This window comes from Populus trichocarpa, chromosome 1 (genome assembly GCF_000002775.5).
Source record: "Populus trichocarpa isolate Nisqually-1 chromosome 1, P.trichocarpa_v4.1, whole genome shotgun sequence".
In the NCBI taxonomy this organism is placed as follows: Eukaryota; Viridiplantae; Streptophyta; class Magnoliopsida; order Malpighiales; family Salicaceae; genus Populus; species Populus trichocarpa.
The window spans coordinates 45,867,971-45,895,848 of record NC_037285.2 but is presented as its reverse complement, the minus strand read 5'-3'; the positions used below and the strand labels follow the sequence as shown (position 1 = coordinate 45,895,848).

The window sequence follows — 27,878 nt, the reverse complement described above, 5'->3', positions numbered from 1 at the left end:
GATGAAGTGCAGGTTCCTATTATAGATTTTTCAATCACAGAAAAAAAGGTTGCAATGATGGAAGACGTGAACCATTAGGCTTACAAGAGAATTATTTAAACAAGTAAAGCAATCAGCTGAACTCTATAAGATCTGCTACAATTAATCCTCAGATTTGAAGTTAACGTCATCTTCCTTAATTTCTGATAGGATTTTGACAGCTTTTCTTTAGGATCTGATAAGTCTTCATGTTGATTTGTAGGACAATTGCAAGTTGGGAAAAAATACATCATTATGTTGAAATGAAGGATAAAACTATAAACAATTTTTTGTTTTATAAAAGGGTTAGAAAGAAAATAAGAAATCATAAGAATAAGAATTATGCTAAAATCATAAGAATAAGAATTCTTCAACGTGTTTTTTTACATTAAAAATTTTTTAAATATAAATTAAAAAACTTATACACGCATCAAATTAAATAAATCACAAACAATTATATAAATAAATGAAAAAAATAAAGTCATTACCGATAATTAAAAATGCAAGTGGAAAAATTAAGAAACAAATATAGATAAAGTATTTAATATTACAACATGGATCATTTATCTAGTTATATTTAATGAATTTGTTTACTAAAATCAATCTATAATAGAAATCAATACACACATATTTTTTTTTAATATCATAAAAGGAAAAAAAAAACTATGCAAGGCTACACATGTTCAAATTATTATAAAAATTAAATACTTAATCTATCTGAAATATATATAAAATATTTACAGATAAATATTACTAACATCTTAAAAAATTAAACAAAAGCAACAAAATTAAAAATAATTAAAGAAAGACTACATAAGGCCAAAAAACAAATCATAGAAAAAGGGTATTAATGAAAACATCATTTTCAAAATTATTTTCAAATAAATATATAAAAAGTATTAATAATATAAAAAATTCAAAATGCAATGTTGGAAAATTATGCGGACTTATTATTTAATAACTTAAAAAGATGAGAAACTAAAATAAATTTTGTAAACAAATTGTAGAGCCGCCATCTATTTTAACTGAGTTTTTTACTTCAGTCCCCTGTCTTTTAATTCAACTCTCCTCCTTAAAAAAAAAATATGCAATTGGAATCTAATTTTAATTAAAAATGATTAATTATGAAAAAAATTTCAAGTATAAAATTGAAAGTTTTCAAATGAGACACTATTATTGTCCATAATTAAATGAGTCTAAGTGAGTGGTAATGAACATAAAACCCATTTTCTTTTAATTTATTATAATTTGATACTGTGATACATACTTTTAAAAACATTTTTTAAATCATATAAAACACTAAGAATATATTAATTTAATATTTATATAAATTAAATATAATTATAAAAACCACTATGATTGGGACAACCACTCTATCATCCTCTTTTTCATACTAATTTTCATCTCCTATTTTCTACAATACTGGCCCCCCTACGTGACCTTACTTTCTTCCTTTCTCCCGTTCACTTTCTTCCTTTGTCCTATTCCTTTCTTTCTCCTTTTATCATGCCGTGATTTTAAGGTTTTTAAAGTGGGTTTTTTTTTTAATATTTTTTATTTAAAATATATTAAAATAATATTTTTTATTTTTAAAAATTATTTTTAATATCAATATAAAAATAAAAAATATATTTTTTTTAATACTTTAAAAAATAAAAAACAAACATGCTATTTCTCTCCTTATTCGTTGCCGTAATTTCAGGTCCTCGAAGATTTTAAAAAATCAAAGGCTATTAAAAACTAAAACTCAAAATATAAATAAAGAAAAAATACTATCGTAGTCCATAGTAAATTAGTGTTTGAATGAATAATAATTTCATCAATATTTTAATTTTTTTTGTTATTATATTATTAAAGTGTCCAAAGAAATTTCAAATAAAAGACCAAAAAACAACAGAGTATTTTTATGAGAAATAGGACATCACATATTCATATATTTTTTTCTTACTCTCCTCCGATCTGTCTATGTCTCCTTCCGTTTCTCCTTACTTTTCTCTCCTTACTTAGTGAGATGATCATCATAAGCAATTACTTTTAAGTGCTTGAGTTTGATCTTTTGTTGTGTTCGTATCAGTAATTCTACTTCTTTACAAGTCTTTTCTCCTGAGTTATAACTAGTTATAATTCTGAACAAGTAAATAAATTGATTTTATTTAAATTATATAAAAAAATAAAGCTTGATTTTTTATTTAAAAAGCTTGCTTTTAACCTATTTTTTTTATCTAAAATATTTATAAAACACTCTATATACCTTATTAAACCAATACAGTTAAGAAATCAAAAGAAAGAGCACTCTACTATCCCTGTTTTTGTCCTATATTTATGTGTTTTGATTTGGACAACTACTCTATTATCCTCTTTTTTCATACTAATTTTCAAATTAGTTTTTAAAAAAATTAATTTGAAATAAAAATAAAATTTAATTTAATTTAATGCTTTTTAAAATACTTTATAAGAAACAAGAACAAACACGTTATTTCTCTCCTTATTCGTTGCTGTCATTTCAGGTCCTCATTTCCTGCATTATTTGGAAGAATATGAAAAAAAATAAAAAAATCAAATGAGCATGGCTATCAAAAACTAAAATTCAAAATATAGAGAAAAATACTATTGAAGTCCACAGTAAATCTGTGTTTGAATGAACAATAATTTAATCAATTTTTTTTTTGATATTATATTATAAAAGTGTCCAAAGAAATTCCAAATAAAAGAGACACAAAAAAATCCCAATCAAAGAGATAAAAAAAACAGAGTATTTTTATCGAAGGCACAAAAAAATCCCACTCAAACATGTTGTTTTCTTTGCTCTCCTCCGATCTTTCAATGTCTTCTTCCGTTTCTGCCTCCCTCAACCTCTCCTTCTATTTCCACGTCCTTTCCTTTATTTCTGTCTTTCCTTTTCTTTTCTTTTTAAAGCCTTTTTAACCTTTTTATCCTTTCCTAGTGGGTACATAAAGTTGAACACGTGGCGACCATCTATTAGCTTTTGAGATTACCTTTATCTCCATGTCACAGTAGAATCTAAGGTTGAACATGTGGCGATAATCTATTGGTTCCTTGGATTACCTGGTCCTTTCTCAGAAACATAGTTTTTTTAGCCTTTCTTCAATACTGGCCCCTACGCGACCTTACTTTCTTCCTTCTTTGTCCCATCCTTTTCTTTCTCCTTTTATCATGCCGTGATTTTAGGGTTTTTTTTTTATTCTTTCTTCTTTATCCCATTCCTTTCTTTCTTCTTTTATCATACTCCTTTTATCATGTTTTTATTTAGAATACAAAAAATTATTTTTTAAAAATAATATTTTAAAAAATAAAAACACAAACACACTATTTCTCTCCTTATTTGCAACCGTGATTTCAGGTCCTCTTTTCGTGCCTTATTTGCAAGAGCAAGAGAGAGGAATTGGCTCAAAGGAGGCTTTTATGGCATGATGGCCAAAAGATCGCCATTGCTATTCTATGACAGCCATAATGGTTGGTAGGATGTGAATTTGATGGGGAGAGAGGAGAAAAGGAGAAATGCTGGGGAAAGAAATCTTCTTCTTCCCTTGCCTCTGCGTTTGCAGGGAAGAAGAAGACCCACAGTGCCATTTAAAATGGCATCGTTTGAGGTTTTTTTTTTTAACAATAGATGAAACGGCGCTGTTTTGGACAAAACACGTTGTTTCATTTAAAAAAAATAACGGCAGAATCATATCAAAGTCCAAATCAGTCTTCAATTTGTGATTTGTTCAATCAAGTCCTAAATTGTAACTTTAATTTTAAAAATCAATTCAATTGCTTCCCTGCCAAATTCAATCGTCGGCCCTGAAGTTAGCCGCCTTTTTCACTTTAGTCCTTAGTCTCTGATGTATGCAATTTGACCCTTAATTGATCAATAAACTTTTAATTTCTTCAATTTAGCCCCTGATTCAGTTAATTACAACCCCTCTATTTACGCGTCTTTTCCAGTTTGGTCATTGGTTTCATATTTCTTCAATTAAGTCCCTAATTGGCCATCAAACTTCAATATTTATGCAGTTTTGCTCCTGATTTGACCAAATTAACTCTCAAAAATTATATTTTGACCCCAGAACTTTAATTTCTTCCAATTAAAGCTCAAATTGACTCCAAAATTAATTTTTCTTGCAATCAAACCCTTCATAAACTCAATTTAACCTTTAATAAATTTAATTGAGTCCAATAAACATCTGATTTTATACATTTCTTCCTCAAATTGAATTTTCTTTGTCAGTCAGGCTCTCATCAGTCAATGATATACTGTCAAATTTCAATCCTTGTATTTTTAAACCTCCTCAACCAATTTTTAGTTATTTTCCAGGCACTTTGGCATCCTCTTCTCACTGTTATTATTTTTTTGATTTTTTTGATTGTTTATTTTTTAGTCCAAATATATATATATATATATATATATATATATATATATATATATATATATATATATATTGCCCTCTATTTACAATACTTACTATAGAAAGTCTCGTAAGAGATTTTAGATAGTAAGCTTTGTAAAGAAGAAAAAAAAAAGATAACGGACTCACCATATGATGAATTGTTTGGAAAGCATTTGAGGGCTAGAAAGCACACTCAAATGGTCAAAAGGTTTTTTTCCTAGTGAAATTCAAAGATTTTTGAAATGGTTGAATTGTTATGGGTGACCTACCCAAGTGAAAAAATATGGAGAATGGTTTTATTGTAATGGATGACCTACCCAAGTGGAAGAATGGTCTAATTGTAAAGGGTGACCTACCCAGGTAAAAAAATAAGGAGAATTGGTCTCATTATAATGGGTGACCTACCCAGAAAAATGATGGTCTTATTATAATGGTTGACTTACCAAAGTGGAAAAAAGAAAGAGTGGTCTCATTGTAATGGGTGACCTACCCAGGTAAAAAAAAACATGGAGAATGGTTTCATTGTAATGGGTGACCTACCTAGAAAAAAGGATGGTCTCATTGTAATGGGTGACCCACCTAAAGGGAAAAAAAGGAAAGAGTTGTCTCATTATAATGGGTGACCTACCTAGAAAAAAGAATGGTCTCATTGTAATGGGTGACCTACCCAAAGGGGAAAAAAAGAAAAGAGTGGTCTTATTATAATAGGTGACCTACCCAGGTGGAAGAATGGTCTCATTGTAATGAGGGACCTACCTAGGCAAAAAAATACGGAGAATTGGTCTCATTGTAATGAGTGACCTACCCAAGTGGAAAAGGGAAGAGTGGTCTCATTATAATGGGTGACCTACCCAGGTGGAAGAATGACCTTATTGTAATGGATGACCTACCCAGGAAGATGGTGAGGGCTCAAAGGCGCACTCAAAAGGAGGTAGGGTTAGAAAATACACTACCACCCTCGAAATGAGGTGAGGGCTCAAAGGCGCACTCAAAAGGAAGTGAGGGCTTAAAGATGCACTCAAAATGAGGTAGGGTTATAAAATGCACTACCTAAGAGATGCTCAGAGACGTACTCAAAAGGAAATGAGGGCTCAAAGGCGCACTCCAAAGGAAGCGAAGGCTCAAAGGCGCATCTTGACAACGAAGTAAAGGCTCAAAGGCGCACTCAAAATGAGATGAGGACTCAAAGACTTACTCGAAAAGAAAGTGACGGCTCAAAGACACACTCAAAATGAGGTAGGGTTATAAAATGCCCTGCCCAAAAGGTGATGGTGAAACACCGATCTGACAATGTTGAAACTAATGCATTCTGATTGATATGCATGCATACTTACCTGAGAAATATAGGTCCTTATTTCTTCATGGTGTCTTTCTTTTCTCAAAAGTTGGAGTGTAAGTAGTAAATTTTGATGACTTTTTCGCTCTTGCTTACTTGAGTCATATCTTGTGATCTTGACCTCTAAGAAGGGCTTCATATCATCCTACTTCTTTACCCTTTAACCTATATCTCAAGGGTTGCCAATTCTGCCCGATATTTTTCTTAGAAAAAGAATTATAAAGCCTGCCCTACCATGTATTTTTTATTGCCTCCCAGCTTGATCATACCCCCAAGTATTCAATTCGGGTTTGGGAATAAGGCTATGTAAAGGAAGTTTTGACAAGGAGTTGTTTTGATGCAAAAATGTTGGAATTTCAAAGCTATTCTAGACACAGAAATCATTTTGACATCGATTCAAAGCAAACTCGTTCTGAAGAAATTCAAGTGATTCCTATGGAGAGGTTTCAGAAGTGATGAAAACCTTTTGTTTTGCTTTTGGTGAAAAACATGAAGTGACATTGGGTTTGGTAAAAAATGGTTTAAGATTTAATTTGAGGGTTACAAAGAACCAGCCTTCAAAGCATTCATTTTATTTGCATGAATAATAATTTGGTTCACATGAGAAAGCACTGCCTACCGATCCAGATTGCTTGCCTTTGATCAGAAAAGGCTTGATTAGGCATGTAATGTAGGCTTGGGCTCTTGGTTATGAAGAAAAGGATATTTGTAGGCTCAAAAGATGTTTCAAGGGATTTCAAGACTAAGGATCACTAGTGTTTGTTTCCTGACCTTTTGTCTTTGAAATGTCTTTTCAAAATGGTTTATCATGCCCCCCAATGTTGGGCTTTTTCTTTTTCTTTTTGTTTTCTTCATTTGGTTTTGAGCATCATTTAATTGTTTTTTTTATGCTCAAAAATTTTGGATCCTTTGGATTTTTCTTCATACCCCTAGCTTTGTTTGAGCACCTTTGATGATTGAGAATTTTCTTTTATGCCCCCCAATGTTGCTTGGGCACTTCAATCATCGAGGTCTTTTCTGTGTCTCTCGCACTTGACTCCGGTTTGGGGTGTGATCCTATCCAAGGTTATTTCTAAAAAATGTTACTAGACTCAAAAAGGGATTGCAAAGGAGGCATTTCCTCATCTCAAACACATGCACTTAAGATCGGTAAGCCTTGCTTTCATGCGAGTATGCAAAGTGATTTCTCATTATTTATTCAAATAAAACTCAACTTTGGAGTCACCTCATGGTTTTTTTTGTGTTTGTTTTTTTGTTTTTTTTTTCAAGTTTTCTAAGTGTATAGTTACCTTTCTAAGGAATCACTTGAATTTCTAGAATTCATTTGTTTTGGAGAAACACCAATATGATTTATATTTTTGTACCAAACTTTGAATTCCTAAAATTCTTATAAATATGTGAGATCATGCATAGTTTTGGAAAAAGGAAAACATGTTATAAGCATAGGAAAATATATGATCTTATTAACAAGAAGGCTCATTTGACAAAGAAAGTCTTGTGGCATTATGAGCTAAATTACCGACAAGACTGAAATAGTTAAAACCAACATGATTAAACAAAAGGCAATAATATGGCAGGCCTCATCCTTCCATTTTGGTAAATCTCCTCTTAGGCTAGCCTCCCTATAATAATTCTTGGGATGATGGGGATAAAAACTGTGGTTGGAATTTGAGTCCTTCAAAATTTATGCTACCATTTCGCACCCTACCTGGACCATTGATGCTTTCAGATTCCCCAAACATTCGATTGCTCGTGCATTTCTAATCCACCGCTTTAAGCATGATTAGGTAGAGGGTTCATGTTCACATTCAGAGTGTCTTCAAATGCTATTCACCCTGCCTTAATTAATTGCAGAAGCTTTCTCTTAAAGGTGTTGCAAATATGAATGTCATGTCTGGCAACACCAGCATGGTACTCGCAAGTGAGCTCTGGCTTATACCAGCCGAAGTAAGGGGGTTGCAAAGGTGCTAGAGGTTCGAGAGTTATATGTCTGATGCTTAATAACTTCTGGTACATCTCATTTAGGGGTAGCGGTAATGGAGGTAGTTGTTCTTAGACCCTTAGGTAATTTCTAATTTGGCTTTTGGCTTGAAAGTTTTAGGGCTCAGGTTTTTTTATGTCGGCAATTTGGGATGGAGTGTGGTAGTTTTGGGATGAGTTTTTCCTACCCTTATAGCCATCTTCAACATGGTTAATCTCTTTTCTTTCGAAACCTCTATTCTCAATGGGTGCAGAAATTCTACCACTCTTGACGCCTTGCTCTATGCGTTCACACACTACCACAACATTAGTGAATTGCTGGGTCAAACTACCTATTATGGTGCCTTGAGTGTGTCGGCAAATAAAGTGCCCATCTTTTTATCCAGAAGTTGGGGATGTACTTGAGCAGCTGATTCCCACCATCTTTGAATGTATTCTCTTATGCTTTCTTTGTCTTTTTTTCTCTATATTGGACAAGCTGGTTCTGTCGGGAGTGATGTCCATGTTGTACTTGTACTGCTTGACAAAAGCAACCACCATATCCTTCAATCTCTAGATTTTTATGTTGTCCAATCTCATGTACGAGCTCAATGTTGCCCCACTTAAACTATCTTGAAAAAAATGCATCAATAGTTTTTCATCATGTACTACCTCTGTCATTTTATTGCAGTAGGACTTGAGGTGAGTCATGGGGCATTATATTCCACTATATTTGATGAACTCTGAAACACGAAACTTTTTCGGGACAACCACATTTGGGACCAGACACGTCTCTACTGCCCGAACTGGGTCATATAAGTCTACCCCTTCAATGACTTTGATTCTGGCTTCCAACGCCTGTATTTTATCTTGATCAATGCTATCAAATGAATTGGCCTTATGGGACTCATTAGCAAATACCTCCATGACTGTCGGGGCTAGTGCAAGTGTCGCTGACTGCACAAATGTTGGATTTTACTGAGGCTCTTGACCATGTTCGCTCATTCTTTCTTTAGGCTAAACTGTAATCGAAGCCTAATTAACGGTGACCGGTCAGTTAGAAGGGCTTTCACCAGAGGTATTTCTCAGTGTTTGCTCGAGTAAGCTAGTGAGGCGAGCCACGCTTGTCTTCAGAGACTTCAGCTCTTCTTGAAAATGGGTATCACGGTGAGCACGCTCTCCATCTTCTATATTTCTTGCTCAAAGTTGGGTGTTGTAAACTTTTTAGGGACCTATATTTCAATCTGATGCATGTATGTTATTTACAATGAATTGATGTATATATGGATGCAAATATATGTACATGCGTATTAGGGAGCTCATACTCTAAGGATAGGTTTTGGGCCATTACATGATGGGTGGATTTCTACCTAGTCTCAAAAGGGTCTCTTATTGTCCCAGTGATCACCCTCGTAAAGGCAATATAAGAGCTTAGTAGGTAATGAGATGACATGTGTACCAATCATTATCAGTCTAAGAACTCAGCGAAATATTGTCCGTTTTAGGCCTTATCGTCCTCACGGATTTGTTCTTGGTGACCACGCATGGCCCTAAAACGCATCTGACAAGTCAGCAACCAGCACTACTAATAAGGCCAGCTTTCAAATCCTCACCCACCGATGTGAGATATTACAATTCACCCCCTTTAAGGAGCTCAATGACCCCGTTAGCACAACTGGATAGTCAGTGAGACCAGTTTTGATACCAAATGTCACAATCCGATCCACCTTGTCAGATATTGTTCATTTTGGGCCTTACTGCCCTCACGAATTTGTTTTTGGTGACCACGCATGGCCTCAAAACACGTCTGATAAGTCATTAATCAACACTACTAATAAGGTCAGCTACCAAATCCTCACTCGCCGATGTGAAATATTACAGAATAAAAGAGAAAGAAATGTTGGTGCATGTAAAGCACATATCAGCATCGGAGAAAGGCTATCGAATTCCAGCTACACATATGTGGTATATGCTGGGTTGTTGATTCCATTCTATTTTACCCTTGAAATAGGCAGTATATCTTGTATCATTTAAAAAAAAAAGAACAAAGTGAGACAAATTTCATTGCAATTAAAATCTTGGCTCATTCTTCTTGCCTAAATTCTAGACGAGTTGTTTCGAGTTTGTTCCATCTGTTGTGTTCCAGATTTTTATTAATGAACTTATAATTGGTGCCGTTTTTGAGTTAGGGATAACTTTCCATAATTCTCAAAAACAGGTAGCCCTGAAACAGGCTGCCCACTCCCTAGAACTTCCTTGCTGCTGACTTTGGTGATTTGTTCCCACTACCAATCTTTCCTTAACAACTAAGGAGTTTTTTTTTAAAAAAAAATGGATTGATTTTAACCACATATTTTTGCCGAGTTTCTCTCTCTCAATTTCCTTAAAAACAAAATATGCAATTAAGCTTAAAAAAATTCAATTATGCTAAAAAAATAAGTTCAAATACTAGATCGAAGACTCTCAAAAACTTTATTATTAATATCTACATCTCTACTGAATAGTAATGAGCATAAAACTCCTTTTTCTTTTAATTTATATTATAATTTTGTATTGTGACACATACTGTTTAAAAATATTTTTATTTAAAAATTTATTAAATATTAAATATTAAATATTAAATATATATATATATATATATATATATATATATATATAATAACGAGAAATATAAAAAAAATATATTAATTTAATATTTTTTAAATTAAATATAATTATAAAAAGCACTCAGACACAGTTAAAAAAAAAAAAACTTACGTGTTTTGATTCTGACAACTACTCTATTATCCTCTTCTTTCATGCTACTTTTCAAATTTTCTACAAGACTGGCCCTACGTGACCTTACTTTCTTCCTTCCTTGTCCCTTTCCTTTCTTTCTCCTTCTTTTCTCTCCTCACTTGAGTGTGTGACACAGATGGTACTCATAGAGAATTACTTTTAATTGCTTGAGTTTGATCCTTTGTTGTGTTCGTTCCATTAATTCTACTTCTTTGCAAGTCTTTTCCCTTGATGATCTGTTTTTTCTTTTTAAAAAAGAAGAAAACTAAAAAACACTTTGACCGATCATAGCTTAGGTTAATTATATTTGTTGTTGGAAGCGAGCTGGTATCATCCATGGAGGCGTCTAAGTGATTATCCCGAACCTTTCATTCGTTTCTTTCTTTGCTTGGTGAGTACTTGTACACATTATTTTTCTTTAATTCTTAATTATGTCATCAAAATGCTTATACCTTGCCTTGTTGCTTTTGAAGCTGGATTCCTTACAGAGCTAAAGGCCTTCTCCATTTCATTGAGCAATCAGTACCAGTGCTTGTCGCACATATTTTCTCAAGTTGAGGTAATGAAATTCCTATTCCCATCCTCTCTGCGCCTCTTTTACTTGCAATGACTTACTCTCACGTTTGTATCCTTATTTCTCTGATTTTCGCACATAATTAGCTGCTTATTACTTTTTTATTGTTGTGTTTTAATTATATGATTTTACGATGCGTGAACAGCTGAACACCACATGAACAGCAGAAAAAAAGGCAGCCCACTTCCTCGAACTTCTTTGTTTTTTTTTTTTAACACTAAAAGAGGAGCCAAGTTTGACTTGCTTTGTTTCTTGCCTTTCTTTTTCTTTCTTTTCTTGGAGGATAAAGAGGGTTGTGCTGCTCATTTCGTTTCATTTTCTTGGAAACCATACAGAAAATTCTTGGATCTGTTGATTGTTTTCCAGCTATTAGTCTTTTTTCTCTCATTCACTCGGTTTCTTTGGGTGCTGACTAGTTGTTTTTGGACAGGTAATGATCTCTTCTTTTGTTCTACTGAAATTCTTGACGTTTTGGTCGGGAATAAGTTAAGCTCCTTTTGCTTGTCTAGAAAATTAAGGGAAAGTAACAGAGACAATTTAGAACCCTTTAAGATTTTTGCCACTATGGTTTAGTCCTTCACTTTCCTGGAGTTATGAGGTTCGGATAAATGGAGAAAGGGTTGTTTTTGGTTTTGAGATTGAGAAATGGGGTCTTGAAAAGTGGCATGGCTGGCCGTTATGTGGGCGGTCGCCAAAATTCAACTGGAAGAAGAAATTGGAAGAGAGAGTATATATATATATATTGTCTTTCTTTCTTTTTCTCAAGAAAAAGCAGATGTCTCTTCTGTTTGTACTGCACTATGTTACAAGTGTTTTATTTTTTTTTAAAAAAGACGTTAAATAACTTGAGTTATAATTCTAAACAACTAAATAAATTGATTTTATTTGAATTATATTAAAAAATAAGCTTGATTTTTTATTTAAAAACTTGCTTTTAACCTATTTTTTATCTAAAATATTTATAAAACACTCTATAAACATTATTAAACCAATACAGTTAAGAAAACAAAGAGCCTCTCTCCCTGTTTTTATCCTATATTTATGTGTTTTGATTTGGACACCTACTCTATTATCCTCTTTTTTCATACTAATTTTTAAATTAGTTTTTTTAAAAATTAATTTGAAATAAAAATAAAATAAAATTTAATTTAATTTTTTTTAAATACTTTAGAAGAAACAAGAACAAACATGTTATTTCTCTCTTTATTTGCTGCCGTGATTTCAGGTCCTCATCTTCTATATTATTTGTAAAAGCATAAAAAAAAAATAAAAAAATCAAACGTGCATGGCTATTAAAAACTAAAAGTCAAAATATAGAGAAAAATACTATCGTAGTCCAAAGTAGATAATTTTTTTTTTGTTATTATATTATTAAAGTGTCCAAAGAAATTCCAAATAAAAGAGAGACAAAAAAATCCCAATCAAAGAGATAAACGAGCATCAAATATTCATATTTTTATCTTTACTCTCCTCCGATCTTTCAATGTCTTCTTCCGTTTCTGCCTCCCTCAACCTCTCCTTCTATTTCCTTAAAAAAAGAAAACTAAAAAGAACTTTGACCTATCACGGCTTAGGTTAATTATATTTGTTGTTGGAAGCGAGCTGGTATCATCCATGGAGACGTCTAAGTGATTATCCGAACCTTTCATTCGTTTCTTTCTTTGCTAATTAGACGTCTAAGTACTTTTATTCATTATTTTTTTTTTATTTGTTTGTGACTTTCTCTATATTATCTTAATTATGTCATCAAAATGCATTTTTAATGGGAACTACTGCTTTAACTCACAATAGTCAGTTAGACGTCTAAGTCCTTGCCTTGTTGCTTTTGATGCTGGATTCCATACAGAGCTAAAGGCCTTCTCCTCTTCTTCCTCCCGCTATTTCATTGAGCACTCAGTACCAGTGCCTTTCGCACATATTTTCCCAAGTTAAGGTAATGAAATTCCTATTCCCATTCTCTCTGCGCCTGTTTTACTCGTAGTGACTCACTATCACGTTCTGCATCCTTATTTCTCTGATTTTCAGGCCTGTGGAAAATGGCTCTCGAAAGTGCTGGTGTATCCATTATATCTAAGATAGCGGGAGTCTTGGTGGAACCAGTAGGAAGGCAGTTCCGTTACATGTTCTGTTTAGAAAGTTTTGCTCAAGAATTCAATGAACGAAAACAGAACCTGGTTTCGGCAAAAGAACGTCTGCAAAAAGGTGTCGAAGCTGCTGAAAGGAATGCTGAAGAAATTTACAAAGATGTCAAAAAGTGGCTGGAAGATGCAACCAAAGCAATTGATCATGAAGATGTGAAGCATTTGGAAAATGAAATACGAAAAAATGACAACCGCTTTACTTGCTGTCCAAACTGCATCCGGCAATTCAAGTTAAGCAAGGCACTGGCCAAGAAGTCGGAGACTTTCAGAAAACTTGGAGAAAGTAGCGAAAAGTTGAAAACAGTGGCCCAAAAAGCTCCTCCTCAGCCCATAGAATTTCTAACATCAAAGGAATTCACGACCTCAGAATCGTCAAAAGAAGCTTTGGAACAGATCATGAAAGCTCTCAAAGATGACAACGTCAATATGATCGGACTGTACGGCATGGGAGGGGTGGGTAAAACAACCCTGGTGAAAGAAGTAGGCAGGAGAGCCATAGAGTCGCAGCTTTTTCCTGAAGTTTTGATGGCTACGGTGTCCCAGAATCCAAATTTCATAGGCATCCAGGATCGAATGGCAGATAGTTTACATCTGAAATTTGAAAAAACGAGTAAAGAAGGTAGAGCAAGTGAATTATGGCAGAGACTGCTGGGAAAGAAGATGCTTATAATCCTAGATGATGTTTGGAAACATATTGACTTGAAAGAGATAGGGATCCCATTTGGTGATGATCACAGGGGTTGTAAAATTCTTCTAACAACACGTCTTCAAGGCATATGTTTTTCTATGGAGTGCCAGCAAAAAGTGCTTTTAAGAGTCTTACCTGACGATGAAGCATGGGATTTATTCAGAATCAATGCAGGTTTACGTGATGGGGACTCTACCTTGAACACAGTGACAAGGGAGGTTGCGAGAGAATGCCAAGGCTTGCCTATAGCACTTGTGACAGTGGGAAGGGCTCTAAGAGGTAAATCACGAGTTCAGTGGGAAGTAGCGTCTAAACAGCTCAAAGAATCTCAATTTGTGCGCATGGAACAAATTGACGAACAAAATAATGCTTACACATGTCTTAAGTTGAGCTATGATTATTTGAAGTACGAGGAAACCAAGTCATGTTTCGTGCTATGCTGTTTATTTCCAGAAGATTATGACATTCCAATCGAGGACTTGACGAGATATGCAGTTGGCTATGGGTTACATCAAGATGCGGAGCCTATTGAAGATGCAAGGAAACGAGTTTCCGTGGCAATCGAAAACCTCAAAGATTGCTGCATGCTGTTGGGCACTGAAACTGAAGAACATGTGAGAATGCATGACTTGGTTCGTGACTTTGCTATTCAGATAGCATCATCAAAAGAATATGGATTCATGGTATTGGAGAAGTGGCCAACGAGTATTGAAAGCTTTGAAGGTTGCACAACAATTTCGTTAATGGGCAATAAACTAGCAGAACTTCCTGAAGGATTGGTATGTCCACGGCTCAAAGTTCTATTATTAGAAGTGGATTATGGTATGAATGTTCCTCAGAGGTTTTTTGAAGGGATGAAAGAAATTGAAGTTTTGTCTCTGAAGGGAGGGCGTTTGTCATTGCAATCACTTGAACTCTCAACGAAACTTCAATCGTTGGTGTTGATCAGTTGTGGATGCAAGGACCTCATTTGGTTGAAAAAGATGCAGAGACTTAAGATACTTGTTTTTCAGTGGTGCTCATCCATTGAAGAATTACCTGATGAAATAGGAGAGCTCAAGGAGTTAAGGTTGTTGGAAGTGACAGGTTGTGAAAGGCTAAGAAGGATTCCTGTGAATTTGATTGGAAGGTTGAAGAAGTTAGAAGAGCTGTTGATCGGGCATCGCAGCTTTGATGGATGGGATGTTGATGGATGTGACAGCACAGGAGGAATGAATGCAAGCCTGACAGAACTAAATTCGTTGTCTCAGTTAGCCGTATTATCATTGAGGATACCGAAGGTTGAATGCATTCCCAGAGATTTTGTTTTTCCCAGCTTGCTCAAATATGATTTAATGTTAGGGAATACTACTAAATATTATTCTAATGGATACCCAACCTCCACAAGATTAATTTTGGGTGGTACATCCTTAAATGCGAAGACATTTGAGCAATTGTTTTTACATAAATTAGAATTTGTAGAAGTGAGGGATTGTGGGGATGTTTTCACTCTGTTTCCAGCAAGATTGCAGCAAGGTTTAAAAAATCTAAGGAGGGTGGAAATTGAGGACTGCAAATCAGTGGAAGAGGTATTTGAATTGGGTGAGGAGAAGGAGCTGCCGTTGCTGTCATCTTTAACAGAGTTAAAGCTGTACCGGTTACCTGAGCTCAAATGCATATGGAAGGGGCCCACCAGACATGTCAGCCTCCACAGTCTTGCTCATCTGCATTTGGATTCTCTCGACAAAATGACATTTATCTCCACACCGTCCCTTGCTCAAAGTCTGTCAAAGCTAGAAACCCTTTGCATAAGTAAATCCGGTGAATTGAAGCATATTATCAGAGAAGAGGATGGTGAAAGGGAAATAATTCCAGAGTCTCCTTGCTTCCCAAAATTAAAAACTATCATCATAGAAGGCTGTGGTAAACTGGAATATGTCTTCCGTGTCTCCGTGTCTCTAACTCTTCAAAGTCTACCACAGCTAAAAAGACTTCAGGTAAGTGATTGTGGTGAATTGAAGCATATTATCAGAGAAGAGGATGGTGAAAGGGAAATAATTCCAGAGTCTCCTCGCTTCCCAAAATTAAAAACTCTCCGCATATCTCACTGTGGTAAACTGGAATATGTCTTCCCAGTCTCTTTGTCTCATAACAGAGATGGCATCATAGACTTAACCATTGAAGGCCACGAAGAAGTGGGTAATTGGTTGGCACAGCTACAAGTACGTAATTTATATTTCTCCACTAATTTAAATTGTCAATTTATTCTTTCTTCCTACAAATTTCTTAAAGTAAAGTAATTGATAAATGCTAGGAAATCCAAGTTTGATTTTTTTTTAATTATATAACAAACATATTAGCTTATTTTTATTTTTTATGATTTTTTTTTTATCTAAACATATATAAATATAAGAAACTTAACAGCGCGCCTCATTGTTGTTTGCGTTATTAATACCAAAAATTAATCATAGAAATCATATTAGCTGTTAGATTTAATATATATAAGAACTTAAATTTTGTGTTCAAATATTTAATTCTATTAAAATATCTTTAAAAATTTATTAACTTTATAACTAAAATAAAAATATTAGTTACTATTTTTATTTTTATTTTACATGAAACTAATTATTAGGAGTTGAATTAACCTTTTTTCGCAAAAATCTAATTATTATTCAGCTCATCTCTAATTAAGTAAAAAACTGAAACAATAATATGTAATCTCTAAGAAGTACTTAATCCTGTTTTTTTCTATTTTGTTTCTCCTATTTATACATCATATAAATTGTTTTTATGAGAGTGAAAAAATATAATATTGTTCTCTGATAAGATGGCCGCCCATGAACAGCAAAACGGCTTCGTACAAAGATTAGAATTTGTACATGTGGACAAATGTGGGGATGTTCGCGCTCCGTTTCCAGCAAAATTGCTGCGAGCTCTGAAAAATCTAAAGGAGTTGACTGTTCGCCGCTGTAAATCATTGGAAGAGGTATTTGAATTGGGTGAGCCTTATGAAGGAAGCACTGAGGAGAAGGAGATGCCGCTGCTGTCATCTTTAATACTGTCAGAGTTACCTGAGCTCAAATGTATATGGAAGGGGCCCACCAGACATGTCAGCCTCCAAAGTCTTGCTCGTCTGTTTTTGACTTCTCTCGACAAACTGATATTTATCTTCACACCGTCTCTCGCTCAAAGTCTGCCAAAGCTACAAGACCTTCACATAAGTAAATGCAGTGAATTGAAGCATATTATCAGAAAAGAGGATGGTGAAAGGGAGATAATTCCAGAGTCTCCTTGCTTTCCAAAATTAGAAGCTCTCTTCATACAAGACTGTGGTAAACTGGAATATGTCCTCCCTGTCTCTGTGTCTCCAAGCCTTCTGAACCTGGAAGAGATGGGGATTTTTAATGCTCATAATTTAAAGCAAATATTTTACAGTGGAGAAGGAGATGCACTCACCAGAGATGCCATCATCAAGTTCCCTCAACTAAGAGAATTGTCTCTTTCAAATTGCAGCTTCTTTGGTCCAAAGAATTTTGCTGCCCAATTGCCTTCCTTGCAAATTCTAGAAATTGATGGCCACAAAGAATTGGGAAATTTGTTTGCACAGCTCCAAGTACGTCCTTTATATTTCTCTAATAATCTTTTTCCTTTTTAATTTAAATTGTCAACTTCAATACATGTTTGATTTCTTCCTTTAAATTTCTGAAACTGAAGCAATTGATAAGTGGAGATAAATCCTTTAGCCATCCACTAAATTTAAAAGGAGTTGTCTAACTGTATCATTCCTTGTCTCTTGATGCAGGGCTTAAGAAGTAAGAAATTAATTATTGTAATGAAATGATATCGAGATTTTTCAATCTTTATGCTTTCCCAGTTTGAGTGAAATTGAGGCTCTTCCCCCAATTAATGGAAGTATTTGAAGAGGAAGATAAACCTCCATTTGCTAATATTGAGTCTCTTTCAGTCCTGCAACTTCTGATTTCATATTCCCATGCCCTATTGCCATGTCTACTTATATCCTTTTGTTGATAAGTTTTTGGCTGAAGTATTGGGGACAATTCGTTCATCTATTTACCGAAATTATATAGTTCCAAAGTGCACAAAATTTATTAGGAATTATATCTAACAAAGGCTCCAATCATCGTTTTCTTTCGATGCAGGGGTTGACAAATTTTAAGAAATTACACTTGCGCTTCCTGCTGGTGCCTGACATTAGGTGTATATGGAAGGGTCTCGAGTTGAGCAAATTGACTACTTTGGAGGTGGTTGAGTGTAAGAGACTGACACATGTATTCACATGCAGTATGATTGTCAGTCTAGTTCAACTAAAAGTCCTAAAGATATTGTCCTGTGAGGAATTGGAACAAATCATTGCTAAGGATGATGATGAAAACGACCAGATATTGTTAGGTGATCATCTCCGATCTTTATGCTTTCCCAAATTACGTCAAATTGAGATTAGAGAATGCAACAAGTTGAAGAGCCTCTTCCCAGTAGCCATGGCTTCAGGTCTCCCAAATCTCCGAATACTTAGAGTAACAAAATCCTCTCATTTATTGGGAGTATTTGGGCAGGAAGATCATGTTTCACTTGTCAACGTTGAGAAGGAGATGGTGCTCCCTAATCTAAAGAAGCTGTCGCTAAAACAATTACCAAGTATTGTCTGCTTCAGTTTCGGATGCTGTGATTTCTTATTCCCTCGTTTGAAGAAGTTGAAGGTGTATGAATGCTCAAAGTTGACCACAAAATTTGCTATTACACCAGATGGTTCAATGAGTGCTCAATCAGAGGTGCTGCTGATTTGACTTGATTTCTTGCCTCTCTTTTAGTGTGTTTGTCTCTTGTTTCGCTCAATAATATGATTTACAAGTTAAAATGAGCATGCCATGCATGAATTGGTTTACAGGTATCTGAAGTAGCTGAAGATTCAAGCATTAATAGAGAGTGGACCAGAAATAATGGGTGGAAAGAAGAAGAAGAAGAAGAAGAAGAAGAAGAAGAAGATGATGATGATGATGATGGGTCAGAATAGGAAGGGGAAGAGGAAGATGGTGGTGATGATGATTGCTAGTCTAATAATTCTTTCTTGCCCAAGCCAGGTGATATAGCTGCAATTATTTATCCTCTCCTTTACCCTCAAATTTTAATGGTTGAGTTAAATCATGGATTGTCTTTTTTCTTCATGTTTGCATCAGGCAAGGTTGGTTAGCTGTTACATGATTTCAAGGTTGGTGCTGCGAATATGTTTTAGATTGGTGGGAAGTAATTCCAACTGTTTCATTGGCAATGTAACAGTCTTATTTACCATAGAAGATTTTGACTTATCTATCTATATGTTTGTTGAAGAAGTTAGAAGTAATGTAATGTTGTGTGTGTAGTCATTATCGTACAAGCCTCCAGAAGTAAGGGCGTATGTTTGCTTGATGCTGAACTCTTTGTTTGATCTTCTGTTTCTAATGCATAATGCATTATTAAAAATGTCATTTTATGAGCATCTGAATATGTTTGGGCATTCAAATCTCAAGATGACTGAGACTTGATGCTGAACTCTTTGTTCAAAAGTTTGATACTGATATCATGTTTTCCTAGCAGAGCAATCTTATGTTGAATGGTTTTTTCGAGCAGATACCTTGCTGGCTTTCGTTTTGTAAATTTTCGATAAATTTCTTTTTCTTTTGTCAAACTCAAGAACTAAAATACAAGTAAAATAAAGTTTTATATCAAAAAGTTTCATTTCTAAACTAAAAGGGCCAAAAAGAAAATTTGTCAAAATTACAAGGCATGGAGGCGTTGACACAATTTTTTGTTTTTTTAAGGACTCCTATTTTTAATTTTTTTTCATGTTTCAATTTTGGTTTTTTTATTTTCATTTTTTCTCAAACAATATAATCGATTTTTTTTCGCGGCTTTTTATTTAGTTCTAGATGCTCATATAATATTACCAACTTCAAATTTCAACTAAAACAGCGTTGAAAGATCAATTTATTTTTAAAAAAAAGTAGATGATCGCAAGCAAAAAACAAAAGGCAAAATTGACACCATATTTTTTTAAAAAAAATTGGTTTTTTATTTGTTTCAATTTTGATCTTTTCATTTTTAATTTCTTACAAACAACAAATTTTTTTTTATTTAAATTGAGCATCGCTCTAATATCAAGATGTTTTATTGAGAACAAGATAACCATAAAAAAGGCAAATAAAAATACATTACCCATCTTAAATCTTAATTAATTCATCATAAAAAATCACTGAATAAAAAAAGAACAAAAAAAGAGAAAGTAAACATTGTGTGAATTCACATATTTTCTCTCGGAGACTATATTATTTCAGCCGATCTCTTTTAGGTTTCTATTAATATATTTATTTATTTTATGTTTTTTTTTATAATGAATAGGTAAGTAATATCTAACTAATAATATAACACATTACTTCCTACATCCACATGTACTAAAAAGACACTTACTATAGCCATATTAGTAGTTATTTGACTCGCACTTTACTATGGGTTAGAAATGTTTTTTTAGCAAAATAAATAAATATGAATGCTTTTCAAATGTATTTTTAACAACAAAAAAAAACCCTAATCATAAATACAAAAAAAGGTATTGACGTGTTTATTTAACTCGCTTTGCTATGGGTCAGATAACATTTTCCAACACAAAAGAATGGATGTATAAGTGTTGTTAATGTATTTTTTGATATTGAGAGAAAAAAATATAATTGTGAATAAAAAAATTGATATTTACATATAATAAAATAAACTGGGGATCATATATATTAATAAATACAAAAACAATCGTCAATGCAACGCGCCACATGTAGGAAGTTAATTTTTAATGTAGTAGAAAAATAGGACAGTGTTTCAAATGCATTTCATTGTATCATGATTCTCTTCATTGAGAAATGTGAAACAAAATAAATCTTAAAAAAATATGAACTAATAAACAAATAAAGAGTTATTAATGCCAATAAAATTATAAAATAAAATGATAATCATTTTCATAAAAAAGTAAAAGATAGATAAATATAATATTTAACCTCAACTTTTCCCTTAATGCACACTTTTCTTCTTCTTCTTCTTCTTCTTTTTCTTAAAGATCATTTTTTCTTACCAAGAACAAATAATTCTTATATTTATAAACACATCATGAAAATAAAGTTTATTTATATAAAACATAAAAAAATTATAAATGAATTGGAATAATTTCTTCGAGATATTAAACACATAAAAGATAAGTAAAAGATAACCACTATTTAAAAAAGACTAAATAAACTATCAAAAAATTTAGAAAGATAAATTCAAAAATTCATTAAAAAGTACATATAAAAATATCAATTAAAAAACATAATTAGAAAAAATAAAGAAATAGGTTAGGTGTTTTTAGGTCTATCAAGTCAAGCTCGCACATCAAGCCCATTTTAAAAAGGGCTAGCTCACGTGAGCCTTATTTTGTTATTTGAAAATGCCAAATGTTTTTGAAAAAAGATAAAGGGAAACATGTCACCTACTGGGACTTTTAAGTTCTCGACTATTAGAGGGGTGGCATGAAAATCATGTAGGGTGTTTTTTTACCTAAAAATGCAAATTTAAACAAAGTTCACACCAAAACATCTAAAAATGGTCCTTATGATGTAAATAAACCAATAAATTTGCCCAAAAAATCATAAAAGTTTTGGGAATTTCAAGAGCAAAAAACACCTCAATAGAACTCTCTTTATCAAATGGAACCTATTAAGACCAAAATCGACTGTTTTTGTTGTGAAAATCAGTGTCAACCGAGACTCTCTCTAACATTATAATCCAATGACTTTCTGTCTCCTCTCTCAAACTAAGGAACGAAAAAAAAATCAAGAAACAAAGTTGTGGACCAAAAATAAAATGTGGAAAAACTTAAGGGACCAAGAAGTCATTATTTACAAAGTAGGAGGACTAAAGTGAACTTTTGACTTCAATCTTAAAACTACCACCCTTTTTTATGCTTTTTTCTTTCACTTTGGTTATTTGTGTTTAAATTTTGCTCTTCCTTAACAAATTTACTCAAATTATCTATCAATTTAGATCTATAAAAACAGGATGAAAAAAAACATTGTGGCAATCCACAACGCCAAGTGAACAGTGGTGTGAGAATAATATTTTACCCACACCTTTTAAAGTTATAATTATAAATGAATAAAAATATCTTCAAAAATAAAATCACAGAATGTAGAGTTCTCATTGTCATAACTCAATTCTGGGTTATTCCTCAAATTCATCTCTTTTCTTTTCAAAATAAAAAAATAGAATAAATAAAATAAGGACTGACATTTTAACAAAAGCAAGTTGTGAGGATTTCAAATTAAGCTACAACTTTGGATGGGATTAGGAGCCTAAATGTACCCCATTACACCCAAAACTAAGGAGACAATGTAGATTCAAGGACAAATTAAATGATTATTAGACGAATCTACTTAAAAATCAAGCCTAAAGACATAAGATTTTAATAGGCCAAATTGAGATTTAATTATGTTTAAGAGTTAATTTGGGTCCAATTAATGGATTTAATTAGGTGCAAGGACTTAATTATACTTTAAATGAGTCAAATTAATTTTATTAGGGGCTTAATTGGTGAAACATTAAGTTTTGGAGCCCAATTTCAGCTTAATTGACAAGGTTGAAATATTAGGAGACTAAATTTAATTTTTACCAAGTCAATTGATTGAAATCGTTGGTAAAATCGCAAGAAAATCAAAGTTTTGTGGTCAGTTAATGGTTAAGTTGAAGAAATTCACAACCAATGACCAATTTGTAAATGACAACGAACTATAAGAACCCAATTGATTAAAATCAGGGATAAAATTAAAGAAAATTTAAAGTTTAATGGTCTCTTGAGGGTCAACTTGTATAAATCTGAAACCAAGGATTAATGTGAAAAATAGGTTGAAATCTATGGTTGATATTGAAGTTTTTCAAGGATGAAATTGCATAAAATTAAAAGTTTGAAATCAATCAAGGTGTAATTGAGAGAATTAAAAAAATCAAAGAACTAAATTAAACTTGATCAAAATAGCCGGTTTTCTCTGAAATCTTAAAAAGATTAAAAAATAAAAAATAAATTGAAAATTCAAAAAATAAATTTTCACTTCAAAAAATGTTTTGTTTTACATACGATCAAATCTTAAAAAGTTTTTCACATGTATTTTCATATAAAAATAAAAATTATATCTTTCTCATATTTTAAAAATGCAAAAATAAATATCATAATCAGTTTATGATTATCTATTAGGGTTTGATCAAAATACAAAAAAACCATAACAATCCTTATGTTCGAAATGTTAGGAATTAGTTGTATTTTGGAAATAAATGTGATGCTATAATTTAGACTTTAGAATGGTTAGGATTTCACCCAATAAAATAGAGACTCTATCATGAAAGAAGATCTACTTTAGACCTTAGAAATGACCAGAGAATAGAAACATGACCTAAAAATATAATTAAATACTAATGTAACATACCTTAAGTAAGGTGTATTAAGAGTAATGTTTTTTTTCCTTGCAGAACCAATCTTTTATCGAACTCTCACATTCAATTAACTCGTTTCATTATAGGAGATTTCGACCAAATTTTCCTGAATTGGATTAGGTAGGTGATTAATTTTCTAGGTGCTTTGTTCATATAACGGCTAGGGCTTTTGAGTGTGGCTAGGAGAACTCATATTCTGAAATGGTAGTTGAATAAAATAGTCATATGTTAGCTAATTTTGTGGATAGAACAACCATCACTGGTCATGTATCTCCCGTAGGCATATGAGGTGCTGCCCCGTTGAGATCAAATTCCTCCACATGATCTTTTATATTTTTGGTAGATTGGATGCTGAGATAGAAACTCTAAACAGCATAACAATAGATGCGACAACTTTTGCAGCTTTTCCTACCTCTCCCCTGCGTGTACAAGCCTTCACTTGTCTAATCAAATTATTTTATATATAATACTAGATGAGCAAGTTAATTTAAAGATCTTTTAACTAAATTTTTTTTAAAAAAAAAGGAAAAAAAAAAGAAAGTAGAAAGAATTTTATGGATATCTTTTCTTCATCTATCTAATCAAATTATTGTATTAAATCAATTTTCAGGTATATCCCCCTATCATACTGAATAATAGATTAGTTTTCTTATATTTTGTTTGGTATCTTTTTGTAATGAATGAATTTATCATTTTGTTATGTAATATAATGCGTCAACAGTTTATCGAAAGCCTTTTTGTGTAGTATAATCTTAATTATGAATTTCTTCTTTAATTATGTACTTATTTCGATTATAATTTAGTTAATGGTCCTTATTTGTTAATTTTTGAATTGTGTAATGTATTTCAGTTATAATTTGTAGAATAATTCTTTGGATTACATCCATGTAAATGTGGGATATTGAATTGTTTAGACAGATGTGAATTTGATTATTGAGAAGTTGTGATATAATGAGAGGAGGAAGTCCTGGATGATAGGATAAGAAATTTGATAATTGGGGATTGTGGATGAAAAGTCGATAACTAAATACCTAAAAATATGGAGGAAATTCTGCCAAATTTTTTATTAATTACAAAAAAAAAATCTCTAATCTTATTTGAATCGTCATGTCCTTGCTCTTTGTTTTAATACAAATGTTGAGGTTGTTATAGAGATTCTCTCTAACATTGTAATTCAATGACTTTTTGTCTCCTCTATCAAATTAGGGAATGAGAAAATAGAAAAATGAAGTTGTGGATAAAAAATAAAATGTAGAAAAACTTAAGAGACCAAAAAGTCATTATTTGAAAAGTATGAGAATCAAAGTGAATTTTTTACTTCAATCTTGTAACTACCACCTTTTTTTGTGCTTTTTTTTTTCCACTTTGGTTATCTATATTTAAATTTTGCTTTTCCTCAACAAATTTACTTAATTATCTATTAATTTAAGCTTATAACACCAGTGAATAATAACGTGAGAATAATATTTTATCCGTGTATCTTTTAAAGATTCTTATAATTATAAATATAATAAGAATACCTTCAAAAATAAAATGGCAGGTTGTAGAGTTCTCATCATAACCATAATACCTTTTTTACTAGGTGGACAAAATAGTTCATTGCTTAGCGTTTTTTATCCATCATAGAAGAAAGAAACATATGGCAGCCTCACACACACAGAATCTGATAACTTTATGATAGAATTGCAAGTAACTAAACCTTTATCAGCTGGACATTATTCATGATGGTATCATCCACCTATAAATTGATCCAAAATCTAAGCTCAAATCTCACTGGGCTTGCCCTAGATTTCTCCTTAGATTATGTTATTCTTCACCAACCAAGATTATGTTCCAAATCTGATATTACCCCATTTTTGTCCACCTTTGAAATTATTTTCTTTCTTTCTTCAGAGAACATTTCCAAAATCTAGAGAGGCCACCTTTTCCATCTTATTTCCCTCATGTAACTTCTAATCATTAAGCACCACGTGTACCACCAAAAGTTTGTCCACCCAGACTCACTCTATCATTGCGCACTGTAATATGCGTTATTTCACATACTTGCCACTGTATCACTGCTCACCAAAGGTGGCCCCACACTGTTCCTCGGTATCTGCGTCTATCCAAGACAACAACATAAAATATTTCTGACTAGATTTTCTGGGTGCTCTTTGTTTTTGTTTCTCTTTTTCTTTTTTTGTTTTCACTTCACAGGAGAAAAAACAATTAACAAACAGAGTTCGTGAGCGTAGGCTGGCTTGCTTCCTAGCTTCTTTCTTGCTTTGTAAAAACACCCTTTTAAAAGTTTTTATTTTCCTGGTTTCTTAGCACCCCTTTCATGGCATTTTCACAGAGGGTTCAGTGCTTTTTCTCAAGTCCAAATAACTAAAATTTGAGTCTTTTTGCTGCTGCTGCTGTTTTAACTTATTAACTAATGGGGTTTCTTCTTCTAATTCTTTTTGTGTTTGTTTTTGCAGGTTGATTATGTTATATTTGGTTGCCATTCTTGGAATGCTTTAAAAGGATTAGTTACTCACTGGTTTGATTCTTTCTCAGTTTTAGTTGTTGGGTTTTAATTACTTTTCTCTATTGGAACAATGTCTCTCTGTCTCTTGTTTATGGACTGCTTACTTTATTCTCTATTGGCTTCTTGCAAAATTTTTTCTTGAGCTATTAATTGTTTTGAGTGAAATGCATTTTTAATGTGATGATATTGTCACTCTTTGTTTACCAATGTTACAATTCAGAATTTCTTTAGGAAATTTATGATCAGGTGTGTGTGTGTGTGTGTGTGTGGGTGTGTGTTTACCTGAATTTCCTGTCTATGCATTCAAATAACTCGTTTCATTGTAGGAGATTTTGACCAAATTTTCCTGAATTAGATTAGGTAGGTGATTAATTTTTTAGGTGCTTTGTTCATATAGCGGCTAGGGCTTTTGAGTGTGGCTAGGAGAACTCATATCGTGAAATGGTAGTTGAATAAAATAGTCATATGTTAGCTAATTTTGTGCATAGAACAACCATCACTGGTCATGTATCTCCCGTAGGCATATGATGAGATCAAATTCATGCACATGATCTTTTATATTTTTGGCAGATTGGATGATGAGATAGAAACTCTGAACAGCATAACAATAGATGCGACAACTTTGCAGCTCTTCCTACCTCCCCTACATGTACAAGCCTTCTGCAGTTGTAGTTTGTATAAGAATGCTAAATTGGGAGTTTGATGTGTTGAATGCCAGCTCATGAAATTTAGGAAAAACATTCAGAACCTTTATAGTGAACAGGGTTTTTCTGTGCTGACTTTGGGGCAAGGAAGATAATTTATGTTATGGATGTCCTCAGTTTGTCTTTAATGAGGCCAAGCATCCTATATAGAAATCCTGAAGTTCCTTTAAAACAAAATTCTATGTCAGGAATTTTAGGCCTTGTCAGTTCTAGGTAATGCAAAATTGTGTTTAAATGAGCATATGTATTTGAGCAACAAGGAGTTGGTGTTTGTTCATCATTAAAATCCCCTTTAAGTGAGACAAGCTGTTTGTGCAACAAGGAGTTGATGAGATTAGTTCTAGGATTACTTGGTTCCTTAGAGCACCATTTGCAAGGTCAACTTTTCCTTTGAACATGATGAAAAACCGTGAGATTTTATTAGGAAATAAAAAGTTAGGATAAGGGAGATGACTACTTAGAGGTTGGTAATTAGGAAGTGTTCATTGAAGTAATTGCTTCGATGAAATTGACCTCTAATAGAGAATATTTACTCAAATGAATCTTATGGAAAATAACCATGCGATTACCTTTTCCCATTGTCAACCAAGAAATCTCTACCTTTAAAAGAAATATGAGGTAAACAATCAATTTCAGCACACGATGGACACTTGCATTAAGTAGGAGATAAAAGAATCAACATTATTATTATTATTATTATAAACTGAATTGTTGCTAACAATCCAATACCAATTGTCTTGGATGGTGTGGAAATGATTTTAAATCATGGTTACAGTCATGATTGTGCACCAAAGACCCATTCCCGGGCATTACCTGGTCGTGTTGGTTGTTGCAGTTGTGAATTATTAGCAACTCTAAGCAAATTTTCAATTATCCACATATATTTTTATATTTATAGTAATTCACTTAAAGACACAATAATAGTGCTTATTGTTTGAGGTTGAGTGAAGAAGCGGATTGTCAGGGGTATCTCTATAACCAAACCAAACCAAACTAAACATGAACAAAACCGATCATTTTTTCAGTATTTGAAGCGTTTCAGTTAGAAATATTCATTTATTTCGGTTCGGTTTCAGTTTGACATTTCTGAAAATCAATAAAGAACCAACCCAGAGTCTATGTGCATTCATATTTGGATTGTGTTAGTTTGAGTTAGCAACCTGAACCTGATTTGAACATGGTTTCGATGAAAGACTTGTCAATAGTTAGTTACTTTTTGAAAATGGTTATTAATTGTTTCAGCTAAAAAATATCTGAACCAAACTAGAACAAAACCGATCGATATGCTGGATTGGGTTGG

At 32.9% G+C, this 27,878-nt stretch overlaps 2 protein-coding genes across 3 annotated transcripts in view; both read left to right on the top strand.

Annotated features, from left to right (window-relative positions):
• Positions 1–19,491, top strand: part of LOC18095849 (probable disease resistance protein At1g12290) — a 73,371-nt gene extending 53,880 nt beyond the window's left edge. The window contains exons 2-5 of one of the 2 annotated variants that reach the window (XR_008057742.1): positions 16,713–17,480; positions 18,028–18,657; positions 18,774–18,966; positions 19,063–19,491. Coding sequence is in view for 1 of the 2 variants with exons in the window: in XM_052448470.1 (XP_052304430.1) it covers positions 16,713–17,480; positions 18,028–18,657; positions 18,774–18,899 (1,524 nt within the window). In the remaining variant the exon portion in view is untranslated. Of the gene's footprint in view, positions 1–16,712; positions 17,481–18,027; positions 18,658–18,773 lie in introns of both variants that reach the window. The other variant, XM_052448470.1, reaches the window with a different exon arrangement.
• The window catches only part of LOC18096055 (uncharacterized), a 691,470-nt gene continuing 674,091 nt past the window's right edge, over positions 10,500–27,878 (top strand). The window contains exons 1-2 of the mRNA XM_052448434.1: positions 10,500–10,876; positions 10,959–11,044. The gene's annotated coding sequence lies outside the window, so the exon portion shown is untranslated. The remainder of the gene's footprint in view (positions 10,877–10,958; positions 11,045–27,878) is intronic.